The sequence below is a fragment of the Spea bombifrons genome, chromosome 1, assembly GCF_027358695.1.
Source record: "Spea bombifrons isolate aSpeBom1 chromosome 1, aSpeBom1.2.pri, whole genome shotgun sequence".
Classification (NCBI taxonomy): domain Eukaryota; kingdom Metazoa; phylum Chordata; class Amphibia; order Anura; family Pelobatidae; genus Spea; species Spea bombifrons.
The window spans coordinates 110,969,476-110,985,548 of NC_071087.1; the positions used below are offsets into that span (position 1 = coordinate 110,969,476).

The window sequence follows — 16,073 nt, forward strand, 5'->3', positions numbered from 1 at the left end:
TATTGAATAAAATCTTTGGTTTCAAAAAATATATATTTGGCTTTCAATCATAATTTATTGAAAATGAAAACAGATTTAAGAGAAAAGGCAGAGCTACATATCATGCATTTGAAGAAGCTGTTCAGTACACAGTGCATGTTTGCCTTTAGTTTAGTTTTTTCTTTTTTTTAATATATATATATATATGTAAGACACTGATCCTTTATGGGGCTATACAAGAGAAGTATTATTCTTTTGCATATACAGTATCTCACAAAAGTGAGTACACCCCTCACATGTTTGTAAATATTTTATATATTTTCATGTGACTGAAGAAATGACACTCTGCTACAATGTAAAGTAGTGAGTGTACAGCCTGTATAACAGTGTAAATTTGCTGTCCCCTCAAAATAACTAAACACGCAGCCATTAATGTCTAAACCTTGGCAACAAAAGTGAGTACACCCCTAAGTGGAAATGTCCAAATTGGCCCCAAAGTGTCAATATTTTGTGTGGCCACCATTCTTTTCCAGCACTGGTTTGGGCCTGGAGTTCACCAGAGCTTCACAGGTTGCCACTGAAATCCTCTTCCACTCCTCCATAACGATATCACAGAGCTGGTGGATGTTAGAGACCTTGCGCTTCCCCATCTCCCATTTGAGGATGCCACCACAGATGCTCAATAGGGTATCGCTCTGGAGACATGCTTGGCCAGTCCATCGCCTTTACCCTCAGCTTCTTTAGCAAGGCAGTGGTCGTTTTGGAGGTGTGTTTGGGGTCATTATCATGTTGGAATACTGCCCTCCGGCCCAGTCTCCGAAGGGAGGGGATCATGCTCTGCTTCAGTATGTCACGGTACATGTTGGAATTCATGGTTCCCTCAATGAATTGTAGCTCCCCAGTGCCGGCAGCACTCATGCAGACCCAGACCATGACACTCCCACCACCATGATTGACTGTAGGCAAGACACACTTGTCTTTGTACTCCTCACCGGGTTGCAGCCACACACATTTGACACCATCTGAACCACAAACGTTTATCTTGGTCTCATTGGACCACAGGACATGGTTCCAGTAATCCGTGTATTTAGTCTGCTTGTCTTCAGCAAACTGAAGGGCTTTCTTGTGCATTATATTTAGAAGAGGCTTCCTTCTGGGATGACAGCCATGCAGACCAATTTGATGCAGTGTGCGGCGTATAGTCTGCGCACTGACACGCTTACCCCCCACCCCTTCATCCTTCTGCAGCAATGCTGGCAGCACTCATACGTCTATTTTCCAAAGACAACCTCTGGATTTGACGCTGAACACGTGCACTCAACTTCTGTGGTCGACCATGGCGAGGCCTGTTTTGAGTGGAACCTGTCCTGTGAAACCGCTGTATGGTCTTTCCCACCATTATGCAGCTCAGTTTCAGGATCTTGACAATCTTCTTATAGCCTAGGCAATCTTCATGTAGAGCAACAATTCTTTTTTTCAGATCCTCAGAGAGTTCTTCGCCATGTTGAACTTGCAGTGACCAGTATGAGAGAGTGTGAGAGCGATAACACCAAATTTAACACACCTGCTCCCCATTCACACCTGAGACCTAGTAACACTAACACATGACACCGGGGAGGGGAAATGGCTAATTGGGCCCATTTTAGACATTTCCACATGGGGGTGTACTCACTTTTGTTGCCACGGTTTAGACATTAATCGCTGTGTGTTGAGTTATTTTTAAGGGAACAGCAAATTTACACTGTTATACAGGCTGTACACCCGCTACTTTACATTGTAGCAGAGTGTCATTTCTTTAGTGTTGTCACATGAAAAGATAAAATATTTATAGAAATGTGAGGGGTGTACTCACTTTTGTGAGATAATGTAACTTCCCTTTGGTTTTTGATATGCACAGTCACTTACTTGTGGAATTTGTCCAAAGTGCACCTGTAGTACTCACTTCACTAAAAAATAGGTTTTGTACACTGGTGGGATAATCCATTTTCTTCATAAATTAATTGCTGTAGAAAATGCAATGGCTCTCTACATTGCCAGTTATAAAAAATATTGAAACAACTGGAGAACATGAGAAGACAATATGCTGCTCAGTTCCTTCTCATTTGGTTTTGTATTACAATGAATTTTAGGTACATAACATAATAAACACAATGGGCTTTATTCAGTGGGAGCCAGTAGAAAAGTTGCAGTTTCAGATTCACAAACTTAACTATGTGTTATGATTGGCCAACGCCGTTAAGTTTCGCCTGCACGAGGATTGAAAGTGCTTGCCAGGGTCTCAAGTTTGGTAGGACTACAATGTGTTCTAATAAATTGGGAACTGAATTAAGATCAGCAAATTGCTACAGATCCTCAGATAGCCTTACCTTGGAGGTGCATGAAGCCTTTAGTATAAATGTTACTCTTTTGGCTACTCCTAGAAAATGGTTTAATTTAAACTTGTCTTCACAATTAATGAATTATAGATTCTCGTGTGCATGTATTCTGAAACTGGAATAAACATGGCTATGGATATCACTTCCCCTGCTCTTTAATTTTAATATCTTGTCACTGTCAGCTATTTTAATCTTCCTGGAAAGTACCTCAGTGTCTTGGAGAGATTTGTTTCATGCAGTTTGTTCAGACTAATGATTCTGCGTATCCAGGGTTCATGAACATTCCATTTTTCTTCAAATGTGCTTATAAAAGCTAAAGTTATATTAGAGATATGAATAGTACTTTAGAGTGAAATTGATATAACACAGTGCTCATAACATGCTTCATCATCTCCTTGCAGATAACCTATCTCTCTAGGCTGTATAGAGTTCAGTGGAGGGCCATGGATATGTCTGCATGTATCAGGAGTGAGACCCATTTTTTGTAATTCACACGGGGAGCAGAATCATTAAGGGGTAACAGGAAGAGAGAAAGCACTCTTATCCCTTATTTGGCCTAATCCAAATTCATGAGAAGTCACCATCAACAAGAATAATTTACCTTACCTGGGTATGCGAATCACTCCCCTCCTATCCAAATTGAGTGCCAGTCATCTAAGAAGATGTTCTACTATGCATTAAAAGTTTAAGCAGCTGCTTTGGAGTAAAATACCCCCATTAATTAATGATCAATTATCATTGTCATTACTTCAATGACTTGTATCACAGACAGGGGCACCTACATTTTTATCCAGGACCCTTAAAAGTCTAGAGCTGCTCTAAGTGAGCTCTGTGGCTGACTGGCTGAAGGTATAGCAGTCAAGAGTTTGCAACCACTGCATTGCAAGATAGCTTTTGAATGACCACACAGCTATCTTTACAGGGATAAGCTCCACTTGGATCAAGCTGCAGAGAACTCTGTCAAGCAGGACTTCATGCCAAGGCATAGCAAGTTTCCATTATTAAGCCCCATCCATGTATAATACCTAAGGACTGCAAGATATGTCTTGAGTAGTATTCATGACTATTTTGTATTCACCAGGATTAGGAGTGACAGCTTTAACAACATAGCTTCAATAATATTGGGTACAGGTTATATGTTGATGATTTGTAATGTATGTTATGTAGGTTTTATCATGATTTGAGTTCATATTCCTCATAAATGGGGTCACTGGCAGATTTATTTACTTCCATTGGGTATGACTTTAGTTGAAAATGTCTACTAATATAACAAAGCAGGAACTAGACTTCAATAAGTCACTCACACAACCAATGTGCCCACTTTAAAATGAAACCTACCTGTGAAAAGGTAGTGATAAATACTTATTAAGGAATTGTGTCATGGCGCTTGCTGCATGACACTGTTTTTCTGGTTAACCCTAAGTTCAGTAAAGGAAACGAAAGATATATGAAAAACAGTATGAAAGGGTGTCTCAAGGGAAAAGAGTAAATACCGTACTTTCCTTTTTTACCGGATACCCAGCTGCAGCCCGTAACGACACACTCCTGGTGTCGGAAAGATAAATTTGGTCCACTAGGGGGCGCTTGTGTAAACCGGTTTGCAATACAAAATCAAAAGAAAAACTATGATGGTGTAGTAGTTAAGACCCAATGATATTATATCTGGTGTATTTATGCACTCACAGTGTGTCTGTCCTGGTCAGAGTCCAATATGCAACCACCCCGCGGTTCATATGTGAGGTATATATGTAAGGAAAAAACAACAACATAAAAAACACAATGGTGTAGTAGCGTTATGCACGACAGACATCTTCTCCGGAGATAGAGCTCTTTTTTATACACAGACTTTCTTATCAACTTTTATTTGATTTTAAAAAAGTGCAGTAGGACGACCTAGGCGTGAATTGTATTTTATTTATATCCGGCTGGGCAGGTGCCCAGAATAAATTATTTTCTTCATACATTTCTGGTGGAAACAATTTGTTTTACCCACTCGTGGCTACGAAGGATTGAGGGAGTTTGGAGGAATCATAACGACAACCAGCTTCTACACCCTTGACACACCAGTTGTAACTGTAAGTGTACATCCATTCTGGCGTGCCAGAACGCATAACACTACTACACCATTGTGTTTTTTATGTCGTTGTTTTTTCCTTACATATATACCTCACATACGAACCGCGAGGTGGTTGCATATTGGACTCTGACCAGCACAGACACACTGTGAGTGCATAAATACACCAGATATAATATCATCGAGTCTTCACTACTACACCATCATAGTTTTTCTTTTTATTTTGTATTGCAAACTGGTTTACACAAGCGCCCCCTAGTGGACCACAATTAACCCTATGTTCAGAAAGGTTAATCACCAACCAAGAGTGTAAAAGGCCCATGTAATGTTTCTAAAGGAGAGAAATGGAGGCTCACACGCCACTTACTATTTGACTTGTTGATTATACATGAATACTCAAGACCATGAAGTGCACCCATATTAAAGAGAACATTCATGTGGTTCTCACTGTTTGGTTACTAATATGATGCAGCCTTTTCACTGGAAGGCAACATCAAACACATGCATATGTAAACTGCTGTGACTCTTGGATCTCACTTCCCAAAATAGTGATAACACATGTGTGAGGCTAGGTAACAGTGAACTCAAGATAATGCAAAATGCGTGCATGTAGCCTATCAGATACTGTTGGCTGGAACTGACCCCCCTCAATCCAAAACCACATCCCAACATGTCCTGCTTTAGCAATCCAGAGGTTCCCTGGTTAAATTGGAAAAATCGTGTCACAAAACGTCTAGCAGTGGTGGTAATGTGGACCATGTTTAACGCAGGATGTATACCCAAAGCTTTGATCCTGGTAATTATTTGTTACAATAAATTCTAAAACTATCATATGATCTGTTACAAATAACACAATTTATAGGCAATTCAGTTGGTTGATATTAACTATTTTAGCTGACTGCTGAATATCAGCCACCTAACATGTTGATCAAGAGGTTTTAAGGGCTTATTCACTAAAGCTGGAATTTGTAGGTGAATTGGAAAGTTAGTTTCTCACCAGCTTCATTATTTATTAATAAGGGCCAACCCGAGAGAGGTTCTCCAGCAACAACTTGATAAGGTCAATGAGACATCTCGAAAATGACCTCAGGCACTGACATCTAGCACCAAAAGCAAGGTGCTTCACCAGGGGACGATTTGGTGATTGATCTTCCTAGTGTTCCAAAACTCTTAATGGACTGGCTGGAGAGATTTCCCTTAAAACATGGCCAGTTGTACTACAGAGTAAAGCCTGAGCTGACCTCTATAATATTTTTTTCCATGAGATCTAAAAATGTAACATATCAGCCCTGTATAGGAAGAAGGTCCGCAATGGAGGAGGTCCTCAGAGGTTTGGTGGAGTAGGCATCATCAGAGGTATGGCTCCTGCCCACCTTTCCTGAAGAGTCTCCTTGTGGCGTTTAGCTTAAGAGCCTCATGAGGAGGCCACGTAGGTGGTGCTACAGTGCAGATCTCCATTGATTTTACAGCTCATTGGGCCAGTCATAGGAAATCCTCTGATGATCTCTCCAACTGGCCTATGATCCCCACACATTTACATATATCCGCTCATGTGTAATAAAAAAAATGTGTTGCGCAGTAAAAAGTAATAAAGAGTATGGAAAAATACTTATCTATACAGACTCATCCATGTACATGTAAAAAGAAAGAACAAAAAACAAAAAAATGTATGACTTCCTCCAAAATAAGCATCAACACTGGGTGATTTGATATCACTATTATGAAAAACTATAGAAAATGCAAGACATAACGTAACAAATATTATATACAATTTCATTGTCCACTCTGTGTCAAGGCTTACTTTAAAATCGATAAAAACAAGTGTCCCATATAACTTGCATGTACAGTTCCTTCTTGGTAGGATGCAAAATGTTTCACACCAAAATGGACTTCAACCAGGTTAATAATATCTTGCTGCAAACTCATCTGTAATAACAACATTTCCCATTATAACACCACCACATACAACATCAAGGGATCATATCCATGTACCGCTGCAAATGTTGTGTATGTGTTACAGTGCTGTAAATGTAACACGGGATATCATATTGGAGAAACCAGCCAGAAATGTAATCTAAGGATGAACCTATATAGACACTCAATTAACAGACACAGTGAAGATAATAACTGCACCACAGGTTGTCATCACTTCACCCAGAAGGACCACTCCACCGAAAGAATCAAAATAAAAGCACAGGACAGGAACTTCAAGAATACACAAGACAGAAATTTTTTTTTTAAATAAAGACAGTTCCAATTTAATTTGAACACTAAATACGCTTGATTAAATAACGGCATAGGATTCCTATCACACTATTACAGATTCATATGCCATTTCCTTTATTATATACTAGATTATACATCCATCTTATTTGTCAGGGAGCTAAAAATATAGTTCTGTTTTGTAACAATGTCATTATCACGCTTGCGTTCTCGTTCTTTCCACACTGAGAAAAAATAAATTATGACCTAAAACTGTTTTCTTAACCCATGTACAGTACATATCTAATGTGGTTAGTAAAGCATTTGACTTCATAAAGGGAGGTTTATAGTCTCAAAAGCTCGGCCTTAAAATGGAATGTGAGTCTAACAAAAATATATTTTGTATCGTGGTACTCATTTCTTTCACATCTACACTACTGTACTAACACTTCCCAAAACTACACTGATATTTCTCAATACAAATAAAATATGAAAGTGATCCAGAAATATAAGGTATGTTATTTATAGAAGGTTACTGACACGTGAAGAACACAAGATACATACAGTTAAAAGAAAACACCACATCTTCAGAGACCTCTGAATTACTCAAAATGTTCAAGGGTAGATAACACTGACTCTGTTCTCATTAAACTCAAATTAAAAAATCATACAGGCACTAGAGGGAGCCAAAGCTCATGTACTTTGCGTGCATTGAGAAGGACAATTAAGCCTTACTGAGCAGGGCTGTCTTTAATTTAAACGGTGTCCTAGACAAACCCCCACCCAAAACTATAGGCTAATTCATTAGCCTTCAAATTTAGGTAAAAGAGGGGAAATTTAGTCTGAAGTTTGCAAAAACTGACAGGTAGGCCTAGGCCTAGAAGAGGGAAAAAAATAAATCATCAGGTTAGCAAAATATGAATTTATTAACAACATATACCAAACTTATCTTACAGGGCAAGTTTTACAAATGCCTTATGGATTTCAGTTGTTGGTTGAGGAATAGAGAGGAAAAAACAGGAGGAATTCCATCTGCCTAACTTTTCAATAATATGAGCAGAAACTGGTTTTGGAAGCCGCTGGATTCTGCTCCAATGCTAAACAAGTTCCCTGAATATGCCAGTGGGTTAAGGCCTATCATGGTCAGTAATAGACAAACATTTTCCTAGCATTTCCCTGAATGAAGTGAGCTGGAGTAATCGCTGGGGCCTGATTGGGCACACACCGGACTCCATAGATCCAGAAGGTACAACAGGGCCTGCAGAGGAGGGAGACAAGAAGGACCTGCAGCCATAGACCGAGACTCGGAATTTGTGTTGTCAACATGTCCCTTATTCGAGCCATGTCCACAGAGGGCTAGATGAAGGTCTGGAAAACAGCAAACAAAATAGTTCTGCCTTCCGGCTGAGGCCAAAAAGGGGATGAGTCTCCCTGTTAGCTTTACTGTTTGTTTAGAAATAGTCCAAGCTTTGAGGGATGGTAAAGCAGTAATATCTGACCCTGGAGCAGATGAACGAGGAAGCGAGGACTGTTGTTCTTGGTCTGACTGATGTAAAGTGTCTACGAATAAGGGGACTTAATAAGGACAACCTACATCTAGACATTCAACCTAACAAAGTCGGTAACGAAATGGACTCTGTGATAGAGCGGGAGTGAGACATATGGGACTGCCCCACCTGAAGTGAGACATGAAACCACTTGCTCAAGGGACGTGAGCTCAGACGAGACTTCCAGAAACAAAGTAAATTGTTTGAGTATAACTTCACTTAAGTTGGTAAAATGACAGGAACATCAACTAAAATAATCTTTTACTCTGTTGATATCATTCTTCATAACAGTTTGTACATCAGTAATCACAGAACTATATGATAAAGAACATTTATTATGCTTAAACAGATCCATACTATGTAACAGAATTACACTGTTCATAAAGAATGAATAAGGGAGAGGGGATGCCCACTCCCCAATTACCAGACAACCTGACCCCCAATACAGGTCCTGGACGTGTCCCCTGATAGCCACAACTACGGGCTAACCCATTAGCCTAAAAAATGTATCTATAGCTAGAACTGGGTCTGCGCTTGCCTAAAAGGCATATCCTGCAAGGGTCAAATATTGTGGGCCCTGTGTAGTAACTGGATCCAAGACACATACTGCTTTTGGCCTGGCTTGAAAAGGACCCTGATAGCTAGCACAGCTTATGCTAGTCTTGTCTGCAACACCAGTACTCATTACAGTACATTTCAATGAAAGCATTCTCTTCAAAAAAGGCTTTGCTTAATCTTTTATAATTTAGCTCATCACACAAGTCCTACACAGAATCAGAAAAATTAATATTGTCTACATAAAAACTTTCAGTGGAAAAGGCAATGCTACATTGCAAAGCAATAGGTATTCCCGCTTTACTTCCTTTAGCCATAGGTTTAGTGCACATGGATGCAAGCTTCTATTCCTAATAAAGACAGCTGATGTAAAAGTGTAGGGTGCCCAATGCGGTATTATAGATGGGTTATCTTTATTAGCAGAATGAGCTATACAGGTAATAAATAAAATAGGGTGAGTTGGGGAGATGCCCATACACCCCATGACACCATGTACTAGCATCTGAGTTCTCTGCCAAAATGTTACATTGATTTAAGCAAAATTACTATTAAGGTAAACTGGAAACCGCCTTGTTGAAATATGCTGTGTTAGTCATTTCTCCACAGTTCATATTCCACCCAGTTCACTAGTTGGATATCCTCCATAGCAGCACCCCAGGCGGCGTCACCTCTCCTGCCCCAACCCGATTGGAAACTTGGATAGAAGCCTTTAATTGTGATATGAGGAAATGGTGTCCGAGGAGGAGGGATACAGGATGCTAAACCTGATCCTCTTCTCTCTACAATGCAAGTTTACAGAAGTCCACTTATCAGTCATTTTCTCATCTTCTTCTCATCATGCTGTTTATGTTTGTAGCCCTCTAAACAGTATGTGTTTGTCTTGTTGAACTTACAAACAGTAATTAGCTATCTTTTTTTCTTATTTGTTATATTCTACAGGTTTCTACTAACATATATACATATATATATATATATATATATTACCCCTTTCCCTGAACCTCTAAGTCTGCTTCCTCTGTATTACCGGTATGTCTCCACTCATAATATGATACACTGTCTCTACATCTATACATCTATACGCTACCTTCCTTTTCACATCTCTCAGACTTTTTTCTGTGGTGGTTTCTCTATCCCATACACCCCTGGATACTATTTACTTGCCATATTTTTCTTTCTCCTTCTTACACTTTTACACTGTGTAGGACCATCCGCTCCCTGCCTGTCCTCTACTCACTCCTGTCCCTGTCCACTCACTCCTGTCTCTGCCCACTCTGTAAGAGTCTCCACTCACTTCTATCACAGCACGTGCCCCTCCCCCCCCTCGATCAAGTTTTTCTTCTGCACCTAGGGACACGTCCTGTGGGGGGCGACAGAGAGGCTAATTGCCTGGGGTGCCATTGGGCTGCTGATTGACACTGCCTCTGTGCAGCCCCTACACACTGCCCTTTGACTTCATTCTCTGGATGCATCCTTGTCACATTCTCTTCTTTCACTGTAACTCTTTGTTACTCTTGTTCTTCATCACTCCCAATCCCGGTATGTGTTTCTACATCTTTAGTAAAAAAGAAGCTGTTACAGAGTGGGATTTAAAATCTGTGGCAAGAATTATGTATCTCCACCTCCCCTCGCAGCTTCTTGTCCTTTAAGAGTGAAGCGTTGTGTCTCCCTCCTCCTCTCACTCTCCACTAACTTCCTTATCATATTAGCACATTATGTTTCCAACTATGGAGCTGTCTGTCCTCCTCTCCCTCTGACTAGGAAACTACTTTTCGTCTGCTGACCTGCCTCTCTAACTTTCTAAATTTCCTTATTGCAGTAAAACAGGAGATTCCGCTTGTGCAAAAGAACAACTGAACACAGACGAAAAGACAGCCTCCTAGACTACTGATCAGGTGAGATCTTCCATGATCAAAAGAGTTGGAGTAAGGAAAGACATACCGGTACTATGCCACTTAAAAATACATGTCAGGATGGTCTCTAGCTGTTATGGAACTACTGCACTCATCACTCTCAGCCACAATACTAAAAGAAGACTATATTTCTGTGACAAGCTTAGCATCATGTGAATCGCTGCATTTTAGTCTGCCAGCTTTCCCAAGCAGCTATAGTTAACGTCAGAACATCTAATGTGCTCTTACTTAAGTGGGCACCCCATCTATAGGTAGACCACACAGTGGATCTGGAATAAAGGCAGATAAAGTTAACCACAGATACAATGCTGTTAAAATGACAGAAAATGCATATAAACAGCACATACGTAGAGTCTGGGATTAGTACAGATACTTGGATTTATTGCAGGCAGAGAAAAGATCCTGGTAAATTTCTGAATATCTAAACTGTGAGAGGATTTATGAATATCCTTCTCACCCCAACATGACCATAGTTCTCCAAATCCATTTTGCTGCAAAATAATTACTCCAATCAAAAAAATTACATAATATTTTTATAGTGTTCATACATTCTGAGGCAATATAGGAAGAACAGGATTTTTCTTCCTATTTTTGCATTTGTGACAAATATACCACTCTCTTATTAACCATTATAGACCATTATTTAGAGAACATAAGCATTTCATCACTTGAAGTATCGGTGAGGAATGATCACAGAGAAACGTTTATGACTCAGGAAAAAGGAGAATACAGGTAGAAACAAGAAAGTACACCTAACAGGATTGCATAAATAATAGTGTTTCCATCACCAAGCAAACTGTGGTACATCTCACTCTTCCCCTCAGGACGGGCTCTCCACCCCAGCTGCAACGCCCAGCACCCTCTTGTCAGGGCAGGATCTGCAGGATTAACAGGTCTGCGATACTTAATTCCTACGAGAAGAAGACGATAAATATACTCAGTACCACTTCCAAAGTACCTGTTGAATCTTCTGTGCAGCTGTCGGTTTCATCTAGGGAAATTCTTTGCTAAAATCTTTAAGGGGATTTAAGAATGCCAAGCTGCAGCTGCTTGCGACCAGAAACTGACTCCGAGGATGAAGAGGTGAGTGACATACCAAAGAGTTAAAACATACAACGCTTACACATTCGTGTTATTACATTTAGGAATTCCGAGCATGTCAGACATGTATCCCTGAATGAAATGATATCCTTCTACATAAGGCACAAGCCACAGCAGTGAGTGGGTTGCAGAATATGCCCAGGACTGCAGCCATTTGAGAGGTCACCACAGATATGAACGTTGCGGTGGCTACCTTGCCTATATGGAAAGTCCTCTTTACATCTTATACCTGGGACTATGCTGCTTCCTAGCTAGTATTTTGAAGTGTATGTCAAGTAAAAACTTTATAGAAGAAATAATATGAACAGGGATTTCTAAAGATAAGAGGGATCCTCTTATTGTAACAAAATGTATGTATTTCTTAATCATACATCCAGTCTGTGAGGTTTCTGCTCTTAAGTCTATGTAATAATACTTAAGCAAATCAGAGTTGTGTGATGTATGCTGCAAGATTGCATGATTTCCCCTCTACTGGGTCAACCAACTTTCTCATCAATATGTAATTTGCTGGGATGAATAATTATGAAAACAGTGTGACAAATAAAATCTCTGCTGGCAACAGAAAATGTGTCTGAAGCATACTTTAGGTTTATTAACTATCCTAAAGTGTAGGATTTACAAAAGGGAGATGTCCACTTTAAAAGAAGAATCATTTGTTATAGTATTTAATGGAACAGAAATGAGTTCCCCCCACCATCTACAGTGCTGCTAAGCCCATCTCCTTTGCTCATACCAGCACTTCAGCCTGTTTACAGGCCCTGTGCCAATGGCACAGACATAGCACTAAAGGGTTAATTTCTAATCCAAACCACAATGGGGGAAAAAGGTGTGTATTTAAATGAGCGTCTGTGCATGCACAGTCAGCCACTGGGTGATAAGAGAGGCACTTTTCACTGAAATGTTGCTTAAATGTAGCTGAAAGAATGCTTTGCAGCAAAATCATGTGGTTTACAAAATCTGGAACATAGCAAACTTTGTAAACAGTTTTCTGACCTTGGAAAACAATGAAGACATGCTTCTATGCACACTAAAGAGCAACCTCAGCAGGCTTGCCTTTCATATGTTTACCTTCTTGGACTGAAATTTGAATCTGTGAATTTGTCTTGGTATTAAAAAAAGATCTGATCCTTATCGTCACACCCAATGTGCGGATCTTGGCTTTCATTGTGCATAGGAACACATGCATGCACCAACTCATCTTTTAGCATTAGATATATATCATTTCTTACAATGTAATATTTACCATGACTCATATGTGTTTGGAAATTTGAAAGTGTAGGTATTTCCATTTTTATAATAATACTAGAAAACCTCTATAAACTGTCACTGTCAGATGAGTTATATATAAAAAAAAATCTAAAGTAAACTTTGGAAAGTGTTTTTATCACCATTGGAACCAACGGAAGGGTATAATCAGCACAACTATTTCACATTATTATGGTGGTCAAACCACATTTCAAAGTTTGCATATGGGTCCATTGCTGGTGATATTATGGTTATCAGTCATCAATATGTCAGTTTTCTTAAAATCTGTTTCATCAAAGTTATATAAACTCAATGTATTATTGCTTCATTTTCTTATTATATGTCTATTTCCTTTAAACAATGCAAACAATCTGCAATGATGCACAATAGGCTATAAGTTAATGGGACAACACTTTGTTTTTTTCTCAGAGACCACCCCGTCGGACCAGTGAAGCATCCGATGAAGAGCATAAAAAACAGCAACAGGCCAAAGTGGATGGCGATGGGGTTATTATTGCTGCAGCCATAGGTGCAAACAAAGTCCAATCCAACCATCGAGAGCGGGAGAGGGAACGCCACAATCTGAGAGAACGTGAGCGCAAGAGGGAAACAGAGAGGCAGCGGGAGAGAGAGCGCAACTCTGAGAGGGAAAGGGAAAGGAAGAGACAAAGAGACAGGCAGAAGCAAACCGAAAAACAAAGGCAAAGACAGGCTGACAAACAGCGTCAAAAGAAGAGGAATAAGTAGGAGTTGCTAAACCAAAACCATCCAACTGTTAAGTAGATTCCAAAAAAAGAAATGTGAATGCAGATCAAACCCATAAGAAAAGCATTCAATGTACCATGTGCTGTAAAATGCTGCTATGATGTGCTTTACAGCCTGAGATATACGGTACATATTCTCATAAGGACACTGCTTTGGGATAAGATTACTATGCGTGTAGAGACAAATTGATTTCAAACTGTAGTGAGAGAGTAGGGGTGGATAGAGACATGGGCAAGACCAGACATCCACCTTTCCCAAAGAGCCACCTTGTGGAAATAGCAATTGCCAGTGACGTTTCTTGGTCAAGGCCCAGGCCAGGGCGACAGATCCCCTCTTAGCAGTCAGGTCCCCGGATGTCCTGCTGCTCAATGGGACGGTTACAGAGGAGCTCTTTGATCTCCCAAACCGGCCCATTGACTCTGAAGGTAGTAATGGTTAATGGTTAAACAACCGAACAAAAAATTGAGACTCTTTGAGGTTGGATTTACCTTAGTAGAAGCTATAATGTATTGCCCATAATCCTGCCAAAAATAATAATTTTCTTTATTCAAATTGTGTGCCCCCGCTCAGCTATTTGGAAATGTGCTGCCCAATGAGACCACTTCCCCTCAAAATATTGTATGTAAAACTTTTGTGTATTAAACTCAAATAAATATACAATCATAATGGTTACAAAGTGAAATGTTATGTCTTATGTTTAAGGCAATTGACATCTTCAAGTGATTGCTGTAATCAAAAGGTTTTATTATTATATTCTATTCTGAACAGATTCAAACATTCAAAAATACACGTAGAGCATTTGGGGTCAAGAAGTCTAATGGTTTTTATAGTACAGAAAAATTACAACATAGAAAATAAATATTTTTCTATTTGTTCTTGAAAGACGCGGGGCTTTGATTTTTCTTTCCCTCCTTATCTGCGCAGTTTTAGGTTTTTAACATATTTCTGGCCACAGCTGTATTCTGCTCACACACCAAAGTCATTGAGTATACTGCCATGAATTAATATCAGGCAGCCTTTTTCTTTCTGCAAATCATGTATAAACGCATTAAAGACATCTCCCAAGTGAGAAAACGTTAAACACAATGTTATTCTGGAGTCTCTTTTTCAGTTTGGGTAAACCTTTCTTTATAGAGCGCTACAGGAAATATCTATCTCAATATCTAACCCTTCATCCGGTTTACTGTCTTCACCAAGGAGGCAAACCTTGGGCTATGTGATAGATATTCTCCTACTCTGTCTCAAATGTATCCTTTCATTACACATGATACAACTGAAATACAACATTCACTCCTGTGTAACATCTTACCCAGATTACCATAACTGTACTATTAAGCATTTGTCTCTTAAGCCTTTACTGGCTATCCTTAGTCTCCAAACTGACTCTTACTTGCAGAGCCCTGAAAAAATATTAACAGGCCTCTTTGTTCTGCCAACAACTCCTCTATCCTTCGCTGCCATCACGTGTTCTCTCTCACGTCTCTAGGGCCTCACCCTTGAGCCACCTATTCTTTGGAACTTCTAAAGCAATTTTGTCAGACTCTCCCCTAGCTCTCCTTAAAAAGTCACTAAAGCTCAATTGTTTGGAAAAGCTCACAACATATCCTCCTAATACTTAACAACCTGGATTCCTAAAGAGACCATCTATTTCCCCAGCTATAGACCACTGACATATCTACATGATCTTAGCTACAATATTATTATCCTTGCATATTAAACATTTAATAAACTTGAAAATGAGATAAGTCTTCTTCTTCTTCTGAACCAGGATGTCATACTAATTCATACTAACAGGTAAAAGGGATTTCTGTCAATTTAGTACCTAATTTGTACATTGTATATTCCAGAACAACTCCACAGCAGGCAAGACAAATGTACACAGGAAGACATTAATTCTCTTAGGACAAAAATGTATTAAAGGGAATGCTGGGAATCATTTGAGTGTGGATTCAACTTTCCATCTGTTGTTTGGGAAGGGGCAGTTATATCAATCCTTTGAATCCTTTTAAACAACATACAGTATTGGGGCTTTAAAAAGTTTTTTTGACTAGCCGTGAAGGAGTATTCACTTTATTACTCCACTAATAGTTCCAGAGATTAAATAATGTGTGTATCTGGTGTGTCGGGAATTCAGACCTTTTGCAGTGTCTGTCTGGAATCTAGGAAGCAAACAAATCTAGGGAGTATGAAGTATCTAAGCTGCTTCTGCTTTACACAGAGGTCAAACATTCACAGAACAGGAGCAAGGATTTGGCGGTCTCTTCTTGAGGCAGCCAGAGAGATCCTTCAAAACAACATCTTGAAGAGCATCACTAATTGA

At 39.6% G+C, this 16,073-nt stretch overlaps 1 protein-coding gene and 1 long non-coding RNA gene across 3 annotated transcripts in view; one reads left to right on the plus strand and one right to left on the minus strand.

Annotated features, from left to right (window-relative positions):
* Positions 1-11,710, minus strand: part of LOC128499215 (uncharacterized) — a 28,570-nt gene extending 16,860 nt beyond the window's left edge. Inside the window, exons 1-3 of one of the 2 annotated variants that reach the window (XR_008354794.1) lie at positions 11,601-11,710; positions 11,100-11,133; positions 6,266-6,354 (exon numbers count right to left, since the gene is read on the minus strand). This is a non-coding gene — a long non-coding RNA (uncharacterized LOC128499215). Of the gene's footprint in view, positions 1-6,265; positions 6,355-11,099; positions 11,134-11,600 lie in introns of those variants that run through there. The other variant, XR_008354795.1, reaches the window with a different exon arrangement.
* LOC128499183 (putative uncharacterized protein DDB_G0271982) lies at positions 11,586-13,798 on the plus strand. Its single transcript, XM_053468540.1, has 2 exons — positions 11,586-11,725; positions 13,418-13,798. The coding sequence occupies exons 1-2, from the start codon at positions 11,675-11,677 to the stop codon at positions 13,733-13,735; spliced, it is 369 nt and encodes a 122-aa protein (XP_053324515.1). The 5' UTR covers positions 11,586-11,674; the 3' UTR covers positions 13,736-13,798.
* Positions 13,799-16,073: the final 2,275 nt, after the last annotated feature.

Excerpts from the sequence above, each read along its gene's own strand:
- LOC128499183 (XM_053468540.1), top strand. The coding sequence starts at position 11,675 with ATGCCAAGCTGCAGCTGCTTGCGACCAGAAACTGACTCCGAGGATGAA. Across the intron at positions 11,726-13,417 it reads CTGACTCCGAGGATGAAGAG|AGACCACCCCGTCGGACCAG; the intron begins GTGAGTGACATA and ends TTTTTTTCTCAG.